Raw genomic sequence first — 23,666 nt, 5'->3', positions numbered from 1 at the left:
GGAAAACCACATTTCCAAGCTGGCCTCCAAAGCCAGTCGCCGACTGGTCATCCTCCGTCGTGCGAAGTCCTTCCTAGGCACACCTGAGCTCCTCACCACATAGAAGGCTTTCATCCACAGCTCAATGGAATACTGTTCTCCCCTATGGGCTGGTGCTCCTGCCTCACACCTGGCTCGGCTTCACGCTGTTGAATCCAAAGCTTTCAGAATCATTGGAATCTCCCGCGATGAAGCTATCTCTGAGGGCCTTTCACTCACTCACCGCAGGCAGGTAGGTGGTCTTTCCGTCTTCTACCGACTCCTCTCCGGCCTTGCTCCCCCAGCTCTCTCTGTGCTCTGTCCCCCAAATATTCCTACAGGTCGCACAAGATCTGCCAGCCACCCTCTGATGGTTAAACTGCCGAAATCTCGGCTCTCTGCTCACCTTCACTCTTTCATTCCTCTTTTCTCCCGCCTCTGGAACAAACTCCCACACTCACTTCAATCACACTCCTCCCTCCAGGTCTTCAAAACAGCTGTTCACCACCATCTCTTATCTTCCCCCATCCAAAACCTTGATCTTTTCTACCCCCACTAATTCACCCCAGATCCACCTTGTTTGAAATTCCAACTTCTTTCCTTGAAGTCTTGGCAGTGTCCATATGTTTTATACCTCTCCCACCCCCGCCCCCTTCCCATGCCTTCCCCCCAAAGCCCTCTCCCTCCCACAGTTCTCTCGATGTCTCCATGTCTCTCGGTCCCTGCTCTCAAATGTTGTGTTTGTGTCCTTCCCCCTCTCTCCCCATCTTGTCTACCGCTCCCGATGTTATTTGTTTTGTGTGTCTGTCTTTCTGTGTGATTAATGTTCGCTCTTTCACGAGCCTCGATCTTGTATACAAAAAAAAAAAAAAAAAGGAACGGGACATGGAGTATCAGAGGGAAATTAAACTCATGAAGCTTAAATTGCTGAGAGGACGGAGAGAAATTTTATCCGTGCTTGCTAGGGCGACAACAAGTCAGAACTCTTCCTGTGGAGGGAATTTCTTTTATTATCGGGAACGATTTGGCCGGTGGTCGAGTTTCAGGAAATCCAATGTTGGTTGAAAAGCCCAGGATGGAAAATAACACAGAACAGTTAGAGCAGGAGATTCCAGGTATCTTTCCATCATGTGCAGTGACTCGTGCTATGGGTAGGAAGCGCTCTGAAGAGAATGAGAAGGAAGGTGATGTGGATTTGGGTTCCATAGATATATTGGAGGAAAGGTCTGGGAGACACCTATGAAATAAGGGAGTGACACCAAGGAACCCAATGATAAGGTTTCATCTGGACCAAAGGACAAAATGGAGTGTCCGTCGGAGACATCTGAGAACAAGGCTGAACAAACGGTGCTTGTCCGAAAGACTTGTTGAAGAGCAACACAGAGATTCTGAAATATGGAGTCTGATTGGTAAAGCCATTACAGAGGAAGAGGCTATGAAGGTACCTGTTGGTTACTTCATGAAAGGGCAAATACTTATGAGAAAATGGAGACCCCCGGAGGTACCAGCGAATGATGAGTGGAAAGTCCATTACTAAATTGTGGTGCCATAACTGTACCGGAAGGATATATTGAGTTTGGCACATGAGACACCTTTGGCCGGGCACCTTGGAGTGAACAAGACATGTGAAAGAATTCTGGCACATTTTTTCTGGCCAGGATTGCGATGTGATGTGGCGGAATTCTGTAAATCTTGTCATTCTTGTCAGCTGGTGGGAAAACCTAATCAGAAAACCCCTTCAGCACCTTCAAGACCAATTCCAGCTTTTGAAGAACCATTCAGCCGGGTCATTATTGACTGTGTTGGTCCTTTACCTAAAACTAAGGCTGGGCATCAGCATATGCTGACCATCATGTGCGCTTCCACTAGGTTCCCAGAAGCGGTGCCTCTTAGGAAAATTACTGTGACAGTTATTGCAAAGGCCTTGATTAAAATTTTCACCCTGGTTGGCCTACCTAAGGTCATCCAGTCTGATCAGGGTTCCAACTTCATGACAAACCTTTTTCAGCAAGTGGTACACCTGTTGGGAGTGAAGCAAGTGAGGTCAAGTACTTACCATCCCGAGAGCCAAGGGGCCTTGGAAAGGTTTCACCAGACATTAAATAATATGATCAGAACTTACTGCTTTGAATGTGACAAGGATTGGGACGAGGGAATACCCTTATTGCTGTTTGCTATGTTTGCTATGAGGGAGTCTGTTCAGGAGTCATTGGGATTCAGTCCTTTTGAATTCGTGTGTGGACACGCAGTTCGAGGACCATTGAAATTGGTGAAGGTACAGTGGCTACAGGAGGAGTCGCAGTCAACTATGTTAGAGTATGTGTCAACTGTTAGGCACAGATTGGCTAAGGCCTGTGAAGTAGTGAGAGGAAACTTGAAAGTAACGCAGGACAAAATGAAAGTGATACATGACAAGACTTCTCAGATAAGAAATTTCAGTCCTGAGGACCGAGTGCTCGTGTTGCTTTCAGTTCCAGGTCAGCCGCTACAGGCTAGGTATTTTGGTCCCTATGCCATCAAAAGGAGGGTCAATTAAACGGATTATGTGGTGACAACTCCAGACTGACAGAAAAACCGGCAGCTGTGTCACATGAACCGACTTAAGAAATATTATGAGAGGAAGCCTGTGGAAAAAATGGCTCCTGTCTCACCTGTCGTCGGTGTGCAAGAGAATCCAGAGTTTGAGGCCAGTGTGAAGTTCGATAGCATTGATGACCAGGCTTGCCCCAGATTGACGAACACTGAAGTGTTAAGGAACCTGGACCAGAAATTAGGTCATTGACGAGGGCACAACAAGGACAATTATCCAACCTAATTTCTGAGTTTGCACATTTGTTCACAGATGTACCTGGTCCTACTGACCTGGTATATCATGATATTGATGTGGGGGAAGCCACTCCTGTGAAACAACACTCCTTCCGGATGAACCCTCTTAAGATGGTTTATCTCCAGAAGGAGGTTCAGTATATGTTGGAGAATGACATAATCGAACCAAGCAGCAGTGAATGGAGCGCACCATGTGTGTTCGTTCCAAAACTCGATGGCAGTTTTCGCTGTTGTACGGATTTAAAACGGGTTAATGCAGTGACAAAGACAGACTCGTATCCCATCCTGAGGATTGATTATTGTATTGATAGAATAGGCCCAGCTAAATTTGTAAGCAAGTTTGACTTGCTGAAGGGGTATTGGCAGATTCCTCTTACCGATCAGGCAAAGGAAATTTCGGCCTTAGTCACACCAAATGGGTTGTATCAGTACAAGGTTCTTCCCTTTGGGTTGAAAAACAGTCCCGCTACGTTTAAACGACTAATAAACAAGCTTATTGCAGACTTTGAGGGGATGGAGGCATAAATTATCTCGATGATGTCATCATCCACACCATGACAATGGAAGATCAACTTAAACAAATTCATGCATTCTTCAAGAAATTGACCGAGGCAAGATTGACCATCAACTTGGCTAAAAGTGAGTTTGTAAAAACGCAGTTGGTGTTCCTAGGTGTTCCTAGGCCATGTAGTCAGTCAGGGTCAGGTGCAACCAATGACAGCCAAGATAGAAGCCATTGATCGCTTCCAAATTCCAAAAGGCAAAAAGGAGCTTATGAGATTCTTGCGTATGACTGGTTGGTACTGGCGGTTCTGTAGAAATTTTTCTGACGTGGATGCCCCTTTCACAAATTTGCTGAGGAAAGAGACCAAGTTTGTTTGGGATGACAAATGCCAGGCTGCCTTTGCCCAAGTCAAAGCGATATTGATGAGCTCTCCTGTCCTAGCAGCGCCAGATTTTCGAAAACCTTTCAAGTTGGCCATTAATGCAAGTGATGTTGGGGCTGGGACAGTTCTACTACAGGAAGGTGATGATGGCATTGATAACCCGTTGTGTTATTATTCGAGGAAGTTTGACCGACATCAGAAAAATAATGCCACTGTGGAAAAAGAGACCCTTGCTCTCCTACTAGCTCAACAGCATTATGAGCTGGAATCTGGGAACTACTACCTTTCCTATGAAGGTCTTCACTGATCACAACCCCTTAACCTTCATTCAAAAATATAAAAATCAGGGGTTGATAAGATGGAGCTTGTCTTTGCAAGAGTTCAACTTGGAAATTAGGCATGAGAAAGGGCAGAGACAATGTAGTCGCCGATGCTTTATCCAAAATAAATTAACCTTGAGGATTCCTGTGCGTTGTTTGGAATTTTTGTTGCTTACGGGACTTGATCAGCCATAGTTTTGATTTGTAGTTTTATGGGTGTGAGTATTACTTTTGGCTATTAAAGATACTTTTTGAATGGAAAGAAAGTTTTCACCATGTTCAAACTTTCTTCCTTGAAGGCGGGGAGTGTTACGGATCCGTCACTTCTGCCTTTGTTGTTATTATATACTTGTAGGATTTTTGTTTCAGGTATTATTATCGGGGAAGACCGAGAAAGACTTGGCTAAAGATGGTGGAAGAAGAAATGCGGGCAAGGGGTTAACAATGGGCAAAATGGAGAAGCTTGTCATGGGGCCCGCAAGGCTATCCCCCACTCTAGCAGGGGAAAATGGCCTTTAGATGTCTGTTGTTGTTGTTGTTGTTGTTGTTGTTGTTGTTGTTGTGTGTCCAAACATGGCTGCACGTAATCCCGTTTTTATTTTTGGCCTTTTCTGCCCCTCCTTGCAGCCGTTCCTGGCACTGATATTTTCTCCATTGTCATGAGCCCAAAGCTGCTCATGACTCACGGCTCCTCCATGACATGAACAACCTCGTGTAAACACAATCTCCAATTCTGGCCCCTACTGGCACCGGCCCACAATGGCCTTTCTCCTTCTAAGTGCCTTCCCATTTAATTTACTCTTTACCTGCTGCCCCGTGGTTGCTAACACACACTCCGTGCATGGCGAGTCGACGACCTAGAGCACCGTGTCGACCCCGACAGGGTACATCCCGAACGACAGGGTCCATCCCGGTACTATCACGACTACCGCCGGCCTCAGCTCACCCACAGCAATGGACGCAGCCTCGCTCCCATCCTGTGCAGGCTCACCTGTCGCTCCACACACCTGACTCACCGGCTCAGGTTCAGTTACTTGCTCGTCCCCCGGAGCTGGAGCCACATTGTCCATTGTCGGTCCTGGGCGTGTCGGACCCCCGACAGTTGGACGAACCCCAGACGGCACCTGTGAGCGTCAATCCGCACACCCCGGACGTGGCTTTGCACACCATGGAGCCTAAACTACCACGCTCTACACAATCTACCTCGCTCGTCCCGTGGATGGTCTCTTTCCCCTGGAGCAAAGCAACATCCACACGAGCGTGATTATTCACCCAGGCCATTTCCAATCGAACATTTCCTCTCCTGTGCCCGTAATCTCCTGTGCCCGTAATTCATTACTTTGTTCTCGTTGGGCTTTCATTTCTTTCCTTTTGGCTTTTATTTCTTCTGTTTCCGCTTTTTAAAATATTTATTCTGGGAATCCATTTTAGCCATCATTCCATCAATTTTGTTTTCCATTCCATTAATTCTCTTCAATTGTTCACACAATCCTTTCACTTGTTCCAATATTAATTGAAACAAGACCTTGTTGGACATCCAACATGTTCCCTGCATCTCATTTTCCGTTATGGTGGAGGAGGGGGGACTCATGCTCGGTACGGGAAAGCTTCTACCCTATCCTCATTAACGACATCTACCCGAAGCTCGCTCCCATTAACCTCGCTGCCTTCTTGCCGCTTCGCCATTTTGTTTGTTCAGCGGCTTTTTCCCGCACGTGCTTTTATTTACCTCAGAAAAAAAAACTTTTAAATTTTACAATGCGCTGTTTTTGCGTTCTCCTGACACCAATTCACTATAGATTTGTAAACCTCGGTCACTACAACCACCTCTCCCTCGATGGTAGAGAGGTGATCGTTATAATTTTGGATTCCAATAGCTGAGCATAATTGGTGCGTACCCACACCCGCACCCCGGACACCGAGTGTCCCACAGGGTTCGAATCCTACTCTCCTGACATCAAATGTCCTCAAAGGGTTCGAATCCCACTCCTCGACACCAAATGTCCTGTCCGTAGCCAATGAACACCAGCCTTAGACGAATAGCCGAAACGGTCCTTAATTCTGAGGCGAACAGCCAAAATTGGCAGTTGGTTTTGTTGCGTTCGGAATGGAAGGAAGTGAAGTGCTTACCTGAACGAATCACACGGATTTACTCTCAACCCACAAAACATGCAAATATGACCGAGAAAATTAAACGATAATGATTTAATTTTTAAAAAGCAAGAAATGAAAATGTCGAAATAAATGTTGAGATTAAAACTAAAACTCTAATTGAGGTACCTCCACATGCAGTCTCAAATACAGATGATGGGATAGATAAAATAAAAATAAATGTTCCTTTAGCTGGCCGGCAATCAGCTTTGGTGCCAAATGGCTTTTAGGAGCTTCTTGGTCGTCGAACCCGAAACCACCGCGCAGGAAGTGCACAAGATGGTGCAGAGTCGCTCTCCACAGCGCCACAAACGTGAGGTAATTTGTGAGGGCCGTCCTCTTTTGTGTCCCTCTGCTCGAAGTGCCAAGAGCCCCACAGACTGTTCCTGCAATTGCCTGGAGGCTTCTGGGGGTGGGTTTGATCAGCAGGTTTTTGAGGAGGGATTGTGATGGAAGAAAGCCTCAAGCCTTGGGAGTCGAGAGTGCTGCCATATTCTTGGCTCCACATTGTCCTGTCGTGCTCGTGCACTCCTTGGGGTGCTGGCTAGGCAGGAACTGTCCTGGATTTCCACGGATTCGGCTCCTGGCTGCACTCCTGGATCTGTACTGCATGCTTCTCCTCAGGTTTTCCGGCAACCTTCCGGGCCTGCCTTAGCATCACAGACTGGCAACCCTTCCTGCCATGGCTGCCCTCCCTCTGCTCATTTTATTTGCTCGCCGTCGGGCCCACCACCGTGCTCGTTACTGTGCCCCTCTGCTGGCTGCTTGGTCTGCGTGTGGACCTGGGTGTTCTCTGCCACATGTACATGGGACATCTCAATATTTTTCTGCACAAACGCCATGGATATCCTCACCGATGTTGTGGGCTGGAGGTCGGGGAGGCGGTCGTTGTTGCAGCCTCCATGGTCATCTTCGGTTTGGTTGAACTTCATGGAGAAGCTTGGTACAGCTATTTATTTATTTATTTATTTATTTATTTTCTCACTACACTTCATGTGCCTGCTGTGCACCACTCTGGCTCTACTCTACCACAATTGATTGTTTTGTTCTAATTACTATGAACTATTTTATTATTTTGATATTTTAAATGCAATATTTTATATTGCCTTTCATATATATATATATATATATATCAGTCACTATGCGACCTTCATATCATCAGTGGAGAACCGCCAGCAAGGTGTCCCATACAGCTGCTGCTGCACCTTGCTGGGAGCGATAAGCACCGCCTGCCACACGGTAACGTTATCTCTGGTATCCACTCATCATATGGAGTCGACCTGGTTGCGGTTGGGAGTTACTAATAATGGTATCTGTAATCTGGTTCGCCAACCTAATGAGCGGACAACATGACGTCATCGCCATGCATGTCCGCATTGCCTGCAAAGCTCCAGAGGAACCATCTAGCAGTGCGTCATTACGGATTATAAATCCAGATACATCCAATCCAAAATATATATATATTTTATATATTTAAATATTTATATATTATAAATATTTATATATAAAAATTTATATATTAATATTTATATATTAAATCCAAAATATTTATATATATATTTTTTTTTTGTATACTGAATCGAGGCTCGTGAAAGAGCTAACATTTATTTCACAAACAAATCAACCAGACAAACAAAATATATAAAAGAGTGAGCGGAAGACAAGATGGGGAGAGAAGGGGAAGCACACAAACACAACATTTGAGAGCAGGGAGAAGTGTGGGAGGGAGAGGGCTTGGGGGGAGGAGGCGTGGGAAGGGGGGAGAGGGGAAGAGGGGGGAGAGGTATAAAACACAAGGGGACCAAGGACTTCCAGGACAGAATTTGGTATTTCAAAAAAAAAAAAAGTGTAGGATTTTGGGTGAAATTAGCGGGGGTAGAAAAGATCAAGGTTTTGGATGGGGGAAGATAAGAGATGGTGGTGAACAGCTGTTTTAAAGACCTGGAGGGTGGAGTGGGATTGAAGAGAGTGAGGGAGTTTGTTCCAGAGGCGGGAGAAAAGAGGAATGAAGGAGTGAAGGTGAGCAGAGAGTCTTGATTTTGGCAGTTTAACCATAAGAGGGTTGCAGGCAGATCTCGTGCGACCTGTAGGAATATTTGTGGGACAGAGCCCAGAGAGAGCTGGGGGGGCAAGGCCAGAGAGGAGTCGGTAAAAGACGGAAAGACCACCAACCTGCCTGCGGTGAGTGAGTGAGAGGCCCTTGGAGTTAGCTTCATCGCGGGAGATTCCAATGATTCTGAACGCTTTGGTTTCAACAGTGTGAAGACGAGCTAGGTGTGAGGCAGGAGCACCAGACCAGAGGGGAGAGCAGTATTCCATAGAGCTGCAGATGAAAGCCTTGTAAGTGGTGAGGAGCTCAGGTGTACCAAGGAAGGACTTCGCACGACGGAGGATGCCCAGTCGGCGACTGGCTTTGGAGGCCAGATTTGAAATGTGGTTTTCCCAGGAAAGATCATGGCAGATAGTGAGACCCAAAACCTTGAGTGACAGAACTTCTTGGAGAGGATTATTCAGAAAGTGGATGGGAGGGTTGTCCAGTCGGTCTTTTCGGAGAGACATCGTAAGAGTGTGAGATTTGTCAGGATTGAAAGACATGTTCCACTTGTTTGCCCAGTCTGTGATTTTGTCCAGGTCTGCAGAGAGTGAGGAGGCTGCAGACTGCCGATCTGAGGGATGAGGAATGGAGCGACACAAAGTAGAGTCGTCAGCAAAGAGATAGAGAGGATTTTCAAGAGAGTCAGAGAGATCATTGATGAAGACCAGAAAAAGCACAGGGCCCAGAACACTGCCTTGGGGAACTCCAGCCTGAACAGGAAGAGGAGATGAGAGAAACCCATTCAGGGCCACACGTTGACTACGACTAAAGAGGATTGGAGTGCCAGCCTTGGAGTGCCAGCCATGCGTGGAGATTTCCATGGATACCAAAGGAGGAGAGTTTGGTGAGCAGAGCGGCGTGCCAGACCGTATCGAAGGCACGTGAAATGTCAAGGGAGACAGCTCTAATTTCCTGTTTGGCATTGAGGACCTCCATCCATTGTTGAGAAAGCAGAAGCAGCATGTCCAGAGTAGAGTGACCAGGTCTGAAACCAAATGGATGGTCAGAGATCAAGCCATTGGAGAAGAGGAAAGATTTCATATCTGAAGCAATGATGGATTCCATGACATTGCTGATAATTGGGAGAAGGCTGATTGGTCTGTAGTTGCTAGGATCTGTTTTTGCACCTTTTTGTGCAAAGCAGTGATGTTGGCTGATTTCCAAGCAGATGGCAGATGACCTTGAGCAAAAGAGAGGGTGAAGAGAACAGAAAGAGGGAGTGAAAGAGCGGAAGAACATGATTTTAGGACCCGTGGGCTGATGCCGTCAGGTCCAGTTGCAGAATCAGAGTCGAGGGTTGACAGAAACTTTTCCACCTTGTCAGGAGGAAAGGACACGGAGTCCAGGAGCAGCTGGGTACGACTGGGTACGGTGGGTACAGAGAGGGATGGGTTTGGGACACAAGATTTAGAGGCAAACACAGAGTTGAGGCATTCAGCTTTTTCGCGTGCGAACGTGAAAAAAAAAATTAAACTCTTTTTCGTGTTGACCTAACTTCATATTGTTCTATGCATTTCATAACTTGCATCTTATTATATACATCTTGATTTGTAATTATTATGATTATTGTTTTAACCTATTATTGTAATTATTGTAACATCATATTATTGTATCGATCCTTATTTTTAATATGTTATACATGCCTATGGATGTACTTGTAATTAAAAAAAACAGTTGTACTTTTTATTCATTTTATTTTTTGTAGATGTTATTGCAGTCATTGCGATTTCTTTTTTTCATTATCTCGATTTTCATTTTGTATTATAAATCATTAGCAATTCAGAATCTGGCTGCGATGTTTTGACAATAAAAACATGAAATGAATTGAATACGAGTCTCACTTTTGTCTTGGATACGACACACAATAAATAACAGGATTTGTCAAGGTGTAGCATGTCAAAGGCCAGGTCGATGCTCCGACAGTTCAACCAATGGATTTACCTGTATAACTTTGATTTGTTTTCATATATATTTGTATAGCCATACTATTTACATAGCGTTGGTGCTTTCGAAGCAGTTTCTTGGCAACGATTGTACTGGGAGGGTTGCCATTGCCTTCCCATCGTTAATGTCTGTGCTCGATCTATCAAAATGCTAAGTGCCAGGTAAGTAAGCAGCACACACCATCTTTAAATTATTTGATATGACTTGGCCCCTCCGTTTATATGGGATGGTTTATCTGCATCAAGGGAAGAGCAAAGCACCTCTTCCTTTATATGGAACAGTTTCTCTGTATGCAACATTAACAGGGCAACTGAAAATTCGTTTCTTGGTTTATAATGGACAAAATTGGCTGCAAATTTCAGAGGTAAATACTTTGTTCATCGAGGTAACACGTTCCAAATATCAGCAAAGTCCGTTTCCGCATTCTTGGGTTTTATTTAGAAAACCCTCAAAATCACGTTGGTGTCTGTCAGTCCGTCAGCCCAAAATGTGTTGGCCCTCAAATCTCAAAGGCTATACATTGAAACTGGCTAAAACTTGGAATATACATCGGCCAATACGTCCAGTTAATGGCTTTCAAAACAAATTCCACTTAAGTGCCATTGTTTTTGCTTTAAAATTAAATATAAATACGAGTATGTATTTTATTACAAAAAAAACAAAAAACCAACATGCTGGTCCAATGGCCTAATGAATAAAGCATCAGACTCCTAAGCTGGCGATTGTGGGTTCGAGTCACATCGGGTTGAGTACTTTTCCCCCTTACCATTTCAAGTCTTTTATATCATCTTGAATAAAGTCATGTACGATGAACAAATGCATTTTGATCGTACTTAAAATGTATCTTGGGGAAAATGCCAGGGGCATATTATAGGCCCCTTTATGTGGTATGTGCTACATGGCAAACTACAGAAAAGAAGGGACATTCCATAGCTTGTAAAAAATGCCAAACAATAGAACAGAAGGGACATTCAAAAAAATCTCGTGTGCATGCTGGACTACCCTTGTGTTCTTAGGAGGAACCAAGCAATGCTCTAGCAAAGTTCATATAAAGGGGCGCCCTACATATATCGGTAAAAATACATTTGCTTCTCCAGGCGCCCTTTCTAGAGTATTACTTGGTTCCTCCTAATATATTGTTGCGGTGCGACCGGGAGTACGAATCCCCACTCCTGACAACAATTTGTTGCGGGAGGGTCAAGTGCAAGGTGCACACGTCAAGGTGAACGCGCATGCCGAAGAACCGCGCGATCGAACCCTCACTTTCCCACACCTTCTGGATGCCGAGCGGTTTTGCACGGTGTGGAAAGCGGTGTTACCCCACGTGATTTATGGACCTGAGTCTAGCCAAATTCGGTCCCGGATGGTGCTAGGCCAATGGAGAAAAGACGTACCAAACAGGTTGGAAGTAAGAACAAAATGTACAGCCTTTTATTTGGAAGGCACAGAGAAACAGAGACGAAGATTTACCTTAACAATTCTTACCTATCCTAATAAACCCCACTGGCGCCTTCACACTCTGACACACACTCAGGGAATAACACTCTGGTTAAAGAGCGTACCGATGTACGTGCTGGGATTCCTCGCTGGTGACCACGTGGTCTGGTGTGCGCGGCTCGCAGTTCGATGAGGTCAGGGCCGCAGGACGAACCGCCACCTCGAAGTTGGCATGGACGAACTTAGCACAGGTAGATGAACTTCAGTGCAGGTGAGTCGTGTAGAAAATGCCAATGCTTGCGGGTCAGCCGAATGGCGCAAAAGATTGGCGCAGACGCGATGGGTGTTGGGTGTCGAACAAAGGCCAAACACGTGTCGTGGGAGATATGAAAAAGCAAGCGAGGTCTCGTCGTGGGCGTGGCGAAAGGGGCAAGAGCTCAGGTGTGTCCTCGGTGAAGTCCCAAAAAGCAAGAGAATGATAACGCCTGCGTGTGGGCTATTATCAGAAGTGGTCATGCCCTTCAAAATGTTCCAGAGCCTCCCATTGGCTGAGTCTTGTCGCATCATGGCGACAGGTTCCCGGCTCGCCATTGGTCATGTGGGCCGTGCTTTTGGCCACGCCTTTCTGCACATCTGGTGTTATGGCTTCCCTTAACCAACTAAGGGTTGACATCCTGCCTAACAACGCATATTTGGTCTTTTTTACTATACAATGGGAAAGGGCTAATCTCTACATTCAATAAAACATAACTGACTAATGCAGGCTACATATTGTTGTGCAATTGACTATAGGGGGTCTGCCTTTATGGCACAACCGCAACAATATATGTATATATATATATATATATATATATATATATTTATATATATTTCATTTTAAAGCAAAAACTATGGCACTGAGGTAGAATTTGTTTTGAAAGCCATTAATTAGACATACTGGTCGAAAAGACCTTCAAAATGACGGGTTGGAACAGTTTATTCGACGGTACAGTCTCGTGAGAGTGCCAAAGTCTGAAGCCTGAATCTTAAAATTTTTTGGTCTTCGGGGTCTTTTCGGTGTTTAGGATCTTTTCATTCTTCGGGTGTTTTGGGGTCTTTAAGGATCTTTTTGGTCTTTTGGTTTTAAGGGTATTTTTGGTCTTCAGGGTCTTTCAGCATCTTTGGGGTGTTTCGGGTCTTCAGAGTATTTTGGGGTCCATTGGGTCTTTTTGGCCTTTTGGGTCATTAAGGGTCTTCAGAGTCTTTTTGTATTTTTGGTATTTTGGATATTCAAGGATCTTTGGGGTATTTTGGGTCTTTGGAGTCTTTTGGGTCTTCAGGGTCTTCAGTGTATTTTGGGTCATCTGGGTATTATGGGTCTTCGGTGTATTTAAGGGTCTTCAGGGTCTTTTAGTTCATCTGGGTCTTTTTGGTCTGTGGAGTCTTTAAGGGTCTTCAGGTTATTTGGGGTCTTTAAGGGTCTTTGTGGTATTTAATCGTCATTTTGGTGTTTTGGGAATTTGGGTCTTTAAAGTCTTTGGGGTCTTTGAGTCTTTTGTTTCCTCCGAGTCTTTTGTGTCCTCGAGGTCCTTTGGGGTTTTTAGGGTATTCAGGTATTGTGGGTCCTTGGGGTCTTCTTGGTCTTTTGGGTTCGTGGGGGGTAAGGTAAGGTGGTCTTTTGGGTCCTCTGGGTAGTTTAGGTTTAGTATTTCAAGTGACAGTTGTGGGTGGAGTCAGGTCAGCTGCCAATGGGTGAAGAGCGGACATACATACATACTTAATCACAAACACTTGCTCCATTATATATCGATTGGCCGATGTATATTGCAAGCTTCAGCTAGTTTCAATGTATAGCCTTTGAGATATGAGCGCCAACACATTTGGGGCGGACAGACGGACAGACACCAACGTGATTTTGAGGGTTTTCTAAATAAAACTCAAGAATGTGGAAACACGTTGCTGATATTTGGAACATATTACCTTGAAGTACAAAGCATTTACTTCTGAAATTTGCAGCCGATTTCGTCCAGAAGCCGAGAAACGTATTTTTAGTCCACATGTTGAAGCTGCATACAGAGAAACGATCCCTTATACAGACTTGGCATTTAATATGGAATATTTTTTTTGTGGGGGCGAACTTACTTTTCAAGATGTCTTAGAACCAAAAGTTCATTGTAATTATGTTGAAATTATTCTAGATTTTGTTAATGTGACCTTTAAAAGAAACAAAAACCACATTTGACATTTCGAAACAAATAAATTGATCCTTGAAAGTGATGTAAACTGATATCGAACTCAATTCATGGACAGTACTGTGTTAAACTCCTGTACGTTTTCCAGAAGTATCTCTTTATTTTGCACATTAGCCACATTTTTTTTAACAAAAACAAAAGTTTAATTACGACTGGGATTATGGACAGTAAAATTACAGTTCAGTACTTCGTGTAACCCCACGAGCATTCAGGAGAGCACGCGCACGTTGAGGCATGCTGTGCACGAGATTTGCCAAGGTTTGGACAGGAATCGCTTGCCATGCAGTGACACTAGCCTGCTGCAATTCACGCACAGAGGTCGGCTGCTGGTCCAAGTTGTCGATTTGACGCGTTAATTCTGCCCACAAGTTCTCTATCGGATTCATATCCGTGGACATGGCAGGCCACTCCATATGCTCTACACCACGGTCAACAAGAAAGTGTTGGATCATGCGAGCACGATGAGGCTGTGCATTGTCATCTTGGAAGACAAAGTTTCCTCGAAAGGCTGCATGAGCAAATGGAAGCAATGTTTCTTCCAGAATGGCCCTGTACTTGAACTGGTTCAAGTTTCCATTCAGAACAACCAGGTCAGTTTTGCCCCCTGCATGAAAAGCAGCCCAAACGGTCAACCCACCACCTCCAGCTTGGACTCTTGGCATTATACAATCTTTGTTGTAGGCTTCATGCACTTGTCTCCGCACTCGGACGTGGCCATCTTGACGACAGACCAGAAATCTAGACTCGTCACTGAAGATCGCGTGATTCCAGTGTCCTGGCTGCCATTGACGGTGCTCTCTGGACCACTGCCATCGACGCTGGCGGTGTTGTCTGGTCAGGCGTGGCTTTCTCAGGGGACACCTGGCACGATAGCCTGCTTGAACCAATCGTTGGTTGACTCGCCTTCTGGATACAGGCACATTTGTCAGTTGCTGCCCCTCAGCCCTAAGCCGATTAGCTGACTTGGTACGGCCATTGCAGACTAACCGCTGCAGCTGGCGATCATCCCTCCTTGTGGTTCTGTGGGGACGTCCTGGCCTCGGTATTGGAGTAGGGACACCCCTCTGAGCATTTCGTTTCAGGATCTTTGACATCTGACCTTGAGTGATGCCATACTGCCGAGCAATAGCATGCTGTTTCATGCCGTAATTTCGTAAAGCCACCACTCCATGACAAACAGCATTGTCGAGTTGACGGACCATCTCCAGAGGAAGCGGCAATAACTTTTGGAGACGTGCAGCAGTTGTTTTCCACTAATACAGAATGCAACAACCCTTGTATACCCGACTGTGAAGCCAATCATCAAATGCACCTGTCCGTACATTTTGCCACGCCACCTGTGATATAATCCTGTTGTTGACTTTTTGCTGCACCAGACAATCAGTGACATGGTTCTTTTCACAAATAAATCACCAAAGTGGAAAAGAAACACCAGATTGATATACTGAGTTAAGAAAGTAAACCCAAGTCAAGAAAAAAAAAATATTCCATTTTAAATGCCAAGTCTATGTATAAAGGGAGGGGTGCTTTGTGCCTCTCTTGATTACCACAATATTATCCATCCAGTGCTTTTGACTTTTTTCCGATGATGAATGTATTGGATTGTTAGTAGAATGAAAAGCAATATAAAATTACGTGTTTTCTCTGAAGGATAAAGTTTGTTGTGCATAAAAATCTCATTTCCCAAATAATATTTTTCATTTACCAAAACTTTGCTCAGGACCTATGAAGGCTACTTCAAATATTTAATTTGTCAATTAAACCTTTTGAGATTGTTATTTTGCCATTATTGGTACAACTGGTTGTTGTCGTCGTCGTCGTCGTCGTCGCTGCTGTTCTTGTTGTTGTATAGCCCTGGACAGTTCTCTTGAGCCGGCCCACAGCATGGAGAGAGCCAGTTGATCTCCTAGGAGCGACCCAAAGATCCCCCATGTCCAAGATGGTATACCCCCACCTTCGTGAAGTCAGAGCCATGACAGAGTTAGAGAACTAGAGGAGACAGACACAAAAGGGAGTGGGATGGTCCATGGGACTTTGACCGTGCTGCCCTGACAAATCCGGCCAGCAGGGAAGAGTGGGGAATATTTGGCCCCTGACTTGTGTTTGGGGGTACAACCACCACGAAGAGGCATTCACGATGGTATAAGTGCAAATGGTATGTGTGAGGTTATTTTTTAGCTCATCTGGAATGATGTTCAGGGGAGCTTATGCGATGGCGCATCGTCAGTCCGTCCGTCCGTCCGTCTGTCAACACTTGCAACTTCTTCTCCGAAACCGCTCATGTGATTGTGACCAAATTTGGCAGAAATTATATTTGTTATGTTGTGACTAAAGTTGTTCACGGCATTTAAAAAAAATCTAGGTCTAACGGGGTTTACCAGGGGTCAAAGTGGATCCAGGTTTGACCCCCCAAAATAGGAATTTGTTTTTCCTCTGAAACTACACATATTTTCGATGAAACTTTACCACAACCTTCACCACCCGTGATGTACCAAAGTTTGTTCACGGCATTAAAAAAAAGTCCTGAGGGGAACTACTCAGGGTGGGGGGTTGACCCCCAAAAATAGGTATTTTTTTGTTTGTTTGTTTAACGTCTTATGATTATGTTAGCATGGTTCTACATGCTGCCCTGTTTTCTAGCAACCATTGAAATTGGTTTAAAATACTGTTACGTTTGTGGAGATATGTGGAGGAATCCCATAGTAAAGATAGGAATGTATAGTTATAGCATGGACTGTGGATGCATAGGAGACATCTCAATGTATTTAAGTAGGGAAACTGGAGCTTAAGATTGTTTATGTGTCTTCACACAAGGGGTGAAGCTGTGCTAACGAGACAAGGATTAAAGTTAGTTTTCCCCAGTACGTGATTTCCCCCAAATTAAACAACATTTATAACCATGCAAACTTCCGTTTAACGACAACAACCCCCGACAGAACCCGAGAGGAGCCGATCGGCAAGTAAGTCCCGCCTCTAAAGTACCATCGGAAACAGGCCACGCCCCTGAGGGACATGAATAGCCCAGGGGTTGTGGGCGGGACAAAATGGGAGGAAAGTTGGCTGATTGGCTCGAGAGAGTAAAGAGGAAGAGTGGATCTCTTGCTCGTTTTTGGAGAATAAAGCGGTGCCATCTTTTCGATTTGGTGCTGACTGAGTTCGGTACACGTTTTGGAGGGTGAGGAGCTCTTGGTGCCGTCGGCAGATATTGAGAGGTTTCGACTGTTGGACTCACCAGGGAGGTGCAGGCCGCGTTGTGCTCGCCCAGGCAGTGGAGGAGGAAGGAGGCGGTCCTCGCGAGCTTACCACATGCTCAATAGCGAGAGCCTTCGATGCACGGCGTTGCCGCCATTTTGAGCTTCCCGCGTGGGAGGCTTTGAGCATCGAGCTTCAACGGCCACCAACCTCTTCAAAAAGGTGTCATTTTGAGGCCACAGTTAAGTACCGGCACGAAAAAAACCAGTAATGTCGGAGTTTACGTAGAAAATTTTGAGCTTAAACTCAAAAATTTCTAAAAAGTAATTTTATTCAGTTAAAAACAATAATTACACCTGATACATACTAGCAATAAGGGTTATTAAATGTTGGAAGGACTTAGCCTCAGGAACAGTCTGCCTCCAAATAAATTCATGCAGGTATGAGGTGAATAGCACATCCGAGGTACCAAACTGACGGCGAATCTTGCGCTTGGCCCTCATCCACATGTTTTCCACATTCTGTGTGTGGACGTCTTGATCCAGTGGGTTGACGAAGTTCTCCTGGGGTATGATTGTGCCGTGCGTGTAGATACCATGTGCCCAGTCATCAACATTGTTGTAGGCGCGCCAGCCATCAGTGATAATGTGAGAACCTGGAAGGATCCATTGGAGGGTGAGGTCGCGCAGAGTCTGCTCGGTGCGGTCAGGAACAATCACAAGAAAGCATTTGTGAGAGCCGCGTTCGATACCACCGAACACCCATTGACCCTCTCGCTATTGGCCTCGGTGGTATTTTCGGTGGAAAAACTTACTTTCATCCACCTGAACAACGATAGGCTCACCAGTTCTTTCATCAATGCCACCAATTTCTGATGGGTTTGTCTCAAGAAATTGTTCACACACCTCACGGTGGAAATTTGCGCAGTCAACGACGGTCTTAGTTTTATCACATGACGCCTCTCTGGCTATAGCTTTCTGTGGATAGTCATAGGCCCAACAGTAACTGATGATAAGAAGATTGTGGAGGGATAGGTGGCTGCCTTCAAACCAACTGCCTTGACGAATGCTTTGTCGAGTCTTACAGGTAGAGCGGTACCATGTCTTCCCGTCTGATACATCACCACGAGTAATAAAACCACAATGGACATTACATCGAGGGCAAATACAATAATTCTTGATGAGTCTGCGACGTGCACACCACTTAATAATGTCAGGTATTAGAGCCAAAGAAGTGATATTATGATCCTCCGCGACCATAGCGTCATCATCTAAAATTTCATCTTGTGGCACAATAAAACGAGGAGCTGGGGGACGACCGCCTGCCATAACTGAGTGCTCAAACTGAACGGATCAATATTTTTAAAAAAATTAATCGTTTTTAATCAAGTAAAACAAATAAAATTACTTTTTAGAAATTTTTGAGTTTACGCCCGTAAACTCCGACATTACCAAAAAACCTTTTTATTTTATCATCTCCTTGTGTGTTTTGCAGTCTGAGGGGAGGATCCTCAAAGTAGGGATTTCGCTTTTACCACAACTTTATTTCATCTTGCATTTATTTTCATTAAATTATTTGTTGAATTTACTGTCGTGTTTACTCGTTTGTGGTTTCGGAATAAACCCGTTTGTTCGTGAGATAAACACCTCGCATCTCTTGCATCCCGCGCACGCCAAAAAGAACTGCGATATGTTCGGCTGGTCGCCTCGGAGTTAAAACCGTCTCGGTTACCTGTCAACGGTGATCTCAATCGCTGACGACACGACAATACCTTCAGTCAGTGTAGTAAACTGGTTGTTCTACCAGGTGAGCGCCAGGTGTATTGCCCCTATTTTGTAGATCTGTCGGGGTGCTCTTTCATAACTTGATAAGTGTGATGGAAAATCCTTCTCATGTCTTCTATTTCGAAGGCAATCAAACAGTTCTCACCTATCTGTGACTGAGCGACCATCGTGGATTTCCGATCACAAAGTGGTGAGAAAGGGAGGCCCAACTCTGCTTCCTTGTCTCCCTGTGCAAACACAGAAATCCATCATTGAGATCATGATAAAACGCAAATGGAAAGAAAATACCTGATATGAAATGCACAAATGACATGCAGCAGGTTGACCGAACTGTTGTGGCAAGTGGGTGTCTGCCTGAAAGATAGCACAGCATAACTCATGACTGCACAGAGGATGAGATGGGGAAGGGACAGAGAAGATGAGGTTTTGTGCATGAAATGTTGGAGGTTTCACAGATGAGGTTACATAAAGTGTGGTTGTGATAGAAAGAAGAAAGGTAGACATTTGATGCTCCCGGGAGATTAAACGGAAATGTCGGAGTGCCAAAAGGAGTAACGAGTATCATATTGAGGAGAGAACTTCTAAGTTGAGATGGTTTCAACGTGTGCTATTTAATGATGGAGGATGGGAAGTCGGTAGTATGGTTCTACATGCAGCATTTGATTGTAAGAAGTGTTATGGACCAACTAGCGCAAGGGAAGCAAAGTAGAGATTGAATAAAGATTGATGGTATGTTATGCTAGAGAAGGACATGAAGATGATTTGTATGAAAAGGAAGATGCACAAAAAGAAAGAAAGCTGCTTTGGAGGAGGAAAATCAAAACGATCAAAGTCAATGGAGATGGGGATCAGGGTTGAAAGGTCATTCTTTATTATTAGCTCACCTGGAACGTAGTTCCGGGGAGCTTATGCAATGGCGCGTCGTTCGTCCATCCGTCCGTCCGTCCATCCGTCCATCCATCCGTCCGTCCGTCCATCCGTCCGTCCGTCCGTCCTTCCATCCGTCTGTCCGTAAACACTTGCAATTTCTCCAAAACCGCTGATGGGATTGTGAGCAAACTTGGCACAAATGATATTTACCCTCGCCAGAGGAGAGGGCATTGCATGTAAGTCTGTTTGTCTGTTTGTCTGTTTGTCTGTTTGCCCGCACAGAATAAATATGATTTTCTCTGCAACCGTTGGTCCAATTGACAGGAAATTTTCACCATAGGTGCAACTCCACCTGTATAATTTTTTAATGATAATTATGACGTCATAGTACACGTGGTTCTGCCACCATCTTGGAAAAAACGAAAAACTTTGCACCTCTATATCTCCTAAAGTGCTGAATAGAAAAAAATTGAGACATGGCTCATTGTAAAGAACTCTCCATGGGGAATAAAATATGTTAATGATGATATCATAGGTGCCTCCATTATGACATCATAATTCGACAAGTACAAAACTTCATCCGATCAAAATGAAATTTCTTGACCATAATCTAGGAATAAATTAGTTTAGGTAAAAAAATAATGATGACGTCATTGGTCACGTGGTTCGGCCGCCATATTTCTTTTAACACAAAAGCCTTAAAAACCACTGAAAATACATCCTGGTGAGGGTTTGCAATATCTGATTGCTCTTTCTTGTTGTTATGTTGTGACTAAAGTTTGTTCACAGCATTAAATAGATTGGGGTCTAAAAGGTTGTACCGGGGGTCAAAGTGGATGCACGTTTGATCCCCCAAAAGAGGAATTTTCTTTTTCCTCTGAAACTGCACTCACGATTTCAATGAAACTTTACCACAACCTTCATCACCCATGATGTACCAAAGTTTGTTCATGGCATTAAAAAAAAATCGGGGTCTAAGGTGGTCTATGGGGGGTGGTCTATGTCTAAGGTGGTTTCCCCCCCAAAATAGGTATTTGCTTTCTTTTATGAAACTACACATACAATTCCGATTAAACGTGACCACAATCTTACTTAGCCATGCTGTACCAAAGATTATTCGCTACATTTAAAAAAAATCGGCCCCAATGGGGTTCTACCAGGGGGGGGGGGGGGGTTCGAAGTCGTGTGTGTCGTTTCAGGGAAGAAAGCAGATATCTGTTTTGGGGGGGTTAAACGTAGACACACTTTGATCCCCCGTAGACCCCCTTAGACTTTGATGTTCTTAGTGCCGTGAACAAACTTCGGTACATCACGGGTTATGAAGATTGTGCTCAAGTTTAATTGAAAATATGTGTAGTTTCAGAGGAAAAAGCAAATTCCTATTTGGGGGTTCAAACCTGGACCCACTTTGACCCCGGTAAACCCCCTTAGACCCTGATTTTTTTTAATGCCGTAAACAAACCTTAGTCTCAACACAACAAATATAATTTGTGCCAAGTTTGGTCACAATCACTTCAGCGGTTTCGAAGAAGAAGTTGCTGGTGTTTACGGACAGACTGATGGACTGACGGATGACATGCCATCGTATAAGCTCCCTTGAACTTCGTTCCAGGTGAGCTAAAAATGGGGCCCTAATAGGATTTGCTTTCTTCTCTGAAACTACACATACAATTCTGATGAAACGTGATCACAACCTTAATCACCTGTGTTGTACCCAAGTTTATTCACATCATGAAATATATATATATATATATATATATCAGCCCCTATTGGGGTCTACGCAGGAGGGGAGGGGGAAAGGAGGGAAGGTTGCCCCCCCAAAGTAGGTATTTGCTCTTTTCATTGAAACTACACACACTATTTCGATGAAACTTTACCACAACCTTCACCACCCGTGATGTACCAAAGTTTGTTCATGGCATGAAAAAAAAAAGTCCTGAGGGGAACTACTCAGGGTGGGGGGTTGACCCCCCAAAATAGGTATTTTTTTGTTTGTTTGTTTAAAGTCTTATGATTACGTTAGTATGATTCTACATGCTTCCCTGTCTTCTAGCAACAGTTGACATTGGTTAAAAATACCTTGATACTGTTTAATAATAATAATAATAATAATTCATTTATTTTGTATAGCGCTTTTCCAGAAGCCCAAAGGCGCTTTGACAGAGTGGAAAACATAATGCATAACAATACATGAAAACAACAATTGCAAAAAGACAAGAATCAAGAAAACAAACAGCAGCGATATACGGCATATATATAAGACAAGAATCAAAAAGACAAGACAAGAATCAATAGGGAAATATTTAAAGCAAAAGGAGGGAGAAGGAGAAGAGATAGTCAGGGGTTAAATGCTGTGGGTTGAATGTTGAATGCAGCGTTGAACAGGTGGGTCTTTAGTGATGTTTTGAATGTGGTGAGTGAGGAGGAGTCTCTGATGGTGTGAGGTAGTGAGTTCCAGAGGGTGGGAGCAGCGATGGAGAAGGCCCTGTCCCCCCAGGATCTGAATTTGGTCCGGATGGAGGGGGTCAGGAGGTTGGTACCAGCAGAGCGGAGGTTGCGGGTGGGAGTGTGTCTGGAGAGGAGGTCAGCCAGGTAGGATGGGGCCAGGTTATGGAGGGCTTTGTATGTCAAGAGGAGGATTTTGTACTGGATTCTCTGGGGGATGGGGAGCCAGTGAAGCTTGTAAAGGACGGGGGTGATGTGGTCACGGGTCTGGGAATGAGTGAGTAGACGGGCAGCGGAGTTCTGAATGTATTGGAGTTTATTGGTGATTTTTTAGGGTGACCCATAGAGGAGGCTATTGCAGTAGTCCAGACGGGAGGTGATGAAGGCGTGGATGAGGGTTTCTGCAGCCGTGGAGGAGAGGGATGAGCGGAGACGGGCAATGTTTTTCAGGTGAAAGAAGGCTGACTTTGTGATCTGTTTAGTGTATTTGTCGAAGGAAAGGGTTTGGTCAAAGATGACGCCAAGATTCCGGATGTGAGGGGAGGTGGATACTGGGATACCGTCGATGTTGAGGGCAAAGTTATGGGTGGATTTTGTGAGCGTTTTTGGGCCAATGATGATTATTTCAGATTTATCACAGTTAAGCTTGAGGAAGTTGATTTGAAGCCAGGATTTTATTTCAGTGATGCAGTTTGTCAGGATAGAGTGGGTGTCGGTGGAGACGGACTTGGTGGAGATGAAAAGCTGGATGTCATCGGCGAAGCAGTGGAATTGGAGACCATGACGGCGGATTAAGTGACCGAGCGGGGACAGGTAAAGGATGAAGAGGAGGGGGCCAAGAACTGAACCTTGGGGGACACCTTGGGGGAGGGGAGCAGTGGGGGATTTGCAGTTATTGATGGAGATGAACTGGCATCTGTCAGAGAGGTATGATTTAATCCAAGAGAGGGCAGTGCCGGTGACGTTAAAGGTGGATTCAAGTCGGGTGAGGAGGATAGTGTGATCGATGGTGTCAAAGGCAGCGCTGAGGTCGAGGAGGACGAGAATGTTGAGGTTGCCAGCGTCAGAGGAGAGGAGAAGGTCGTTGGTGATTTTGAGGAGAGCAGTTTCAGTACTGTGGTTGGAGCGGAATCCGGATTGGAATGTTTCATACAAGTTATTGGCAGAGAGATGATGTTTGAGTTGAGTGGCTACAGCGCGTTCCAAAACTTTTGACAGAAAGGGTAGGTTGGAGATGGGTCTGAAGTTGTTTAGGGTGTCAGGGTTTAGACCAGGTTTTTTTAGAATGGGGGTAACAGCAGCAATTTTGAGGGAAGGTGGGACGATGCCTGTAGACAGGGAGGAGTTTATTGTTGCAATGATAAGTGGAGAGAGAGCAGGGAGGGAGGCTTTGACAAAGCTGGAGGGGATGGGGTCAAGAGTGCAGGTGGCAGTTTTCATTCCTATGAGGAGTTCAGAGAGGTCAG

The 23,666-nt window shown here is 44.8% G+C and overlaps 1 protein-coding gene across 1 annotated transcript in view; it reads right to left on the bottom strand.

Moving 5' to 3' along the window:
• Window positions 1-23,666, bottom strand: part of LOC137430930 (dual specificity calcium/calmodulin-dependent 3',5'-cyclic nucleotide phosphodiesterase 1A-like) — a 400,001-nt gene that overhangs the window by 39,000 nt on the left and 337,335 nt on the right. The window contains exon 12 of the mRNA XM_078782637.1: window positions 19,031-19,112. Within this exon, the coding sequence (XP_078638763.1) occupies window positions 19,031-19,112 (82 nt within the window). The remainder of the gene's footprint in view (window positions 1-19,030; window positions 19,113-23,666) is intronic.

Source organism: Myxine glutinosa, chromosome 7 (genome assembly GCF_964187855.1).
Source record: "Myxine glutinosa chromosome 7, kmMyxGlut1.1, whole genome shotgun sequence".
Lineage (NCBI taxonomy): Eukaryota > Metazoa > Chordata > Myxini > Myxiniformes > Myxinidae > Myxine > Myxine glutinosa.
The sequence above is the reverse complement of the archived record's forward strand: the minus strand, read 5'-3'. Positions and strand labels throughout refer to the sequence as shown.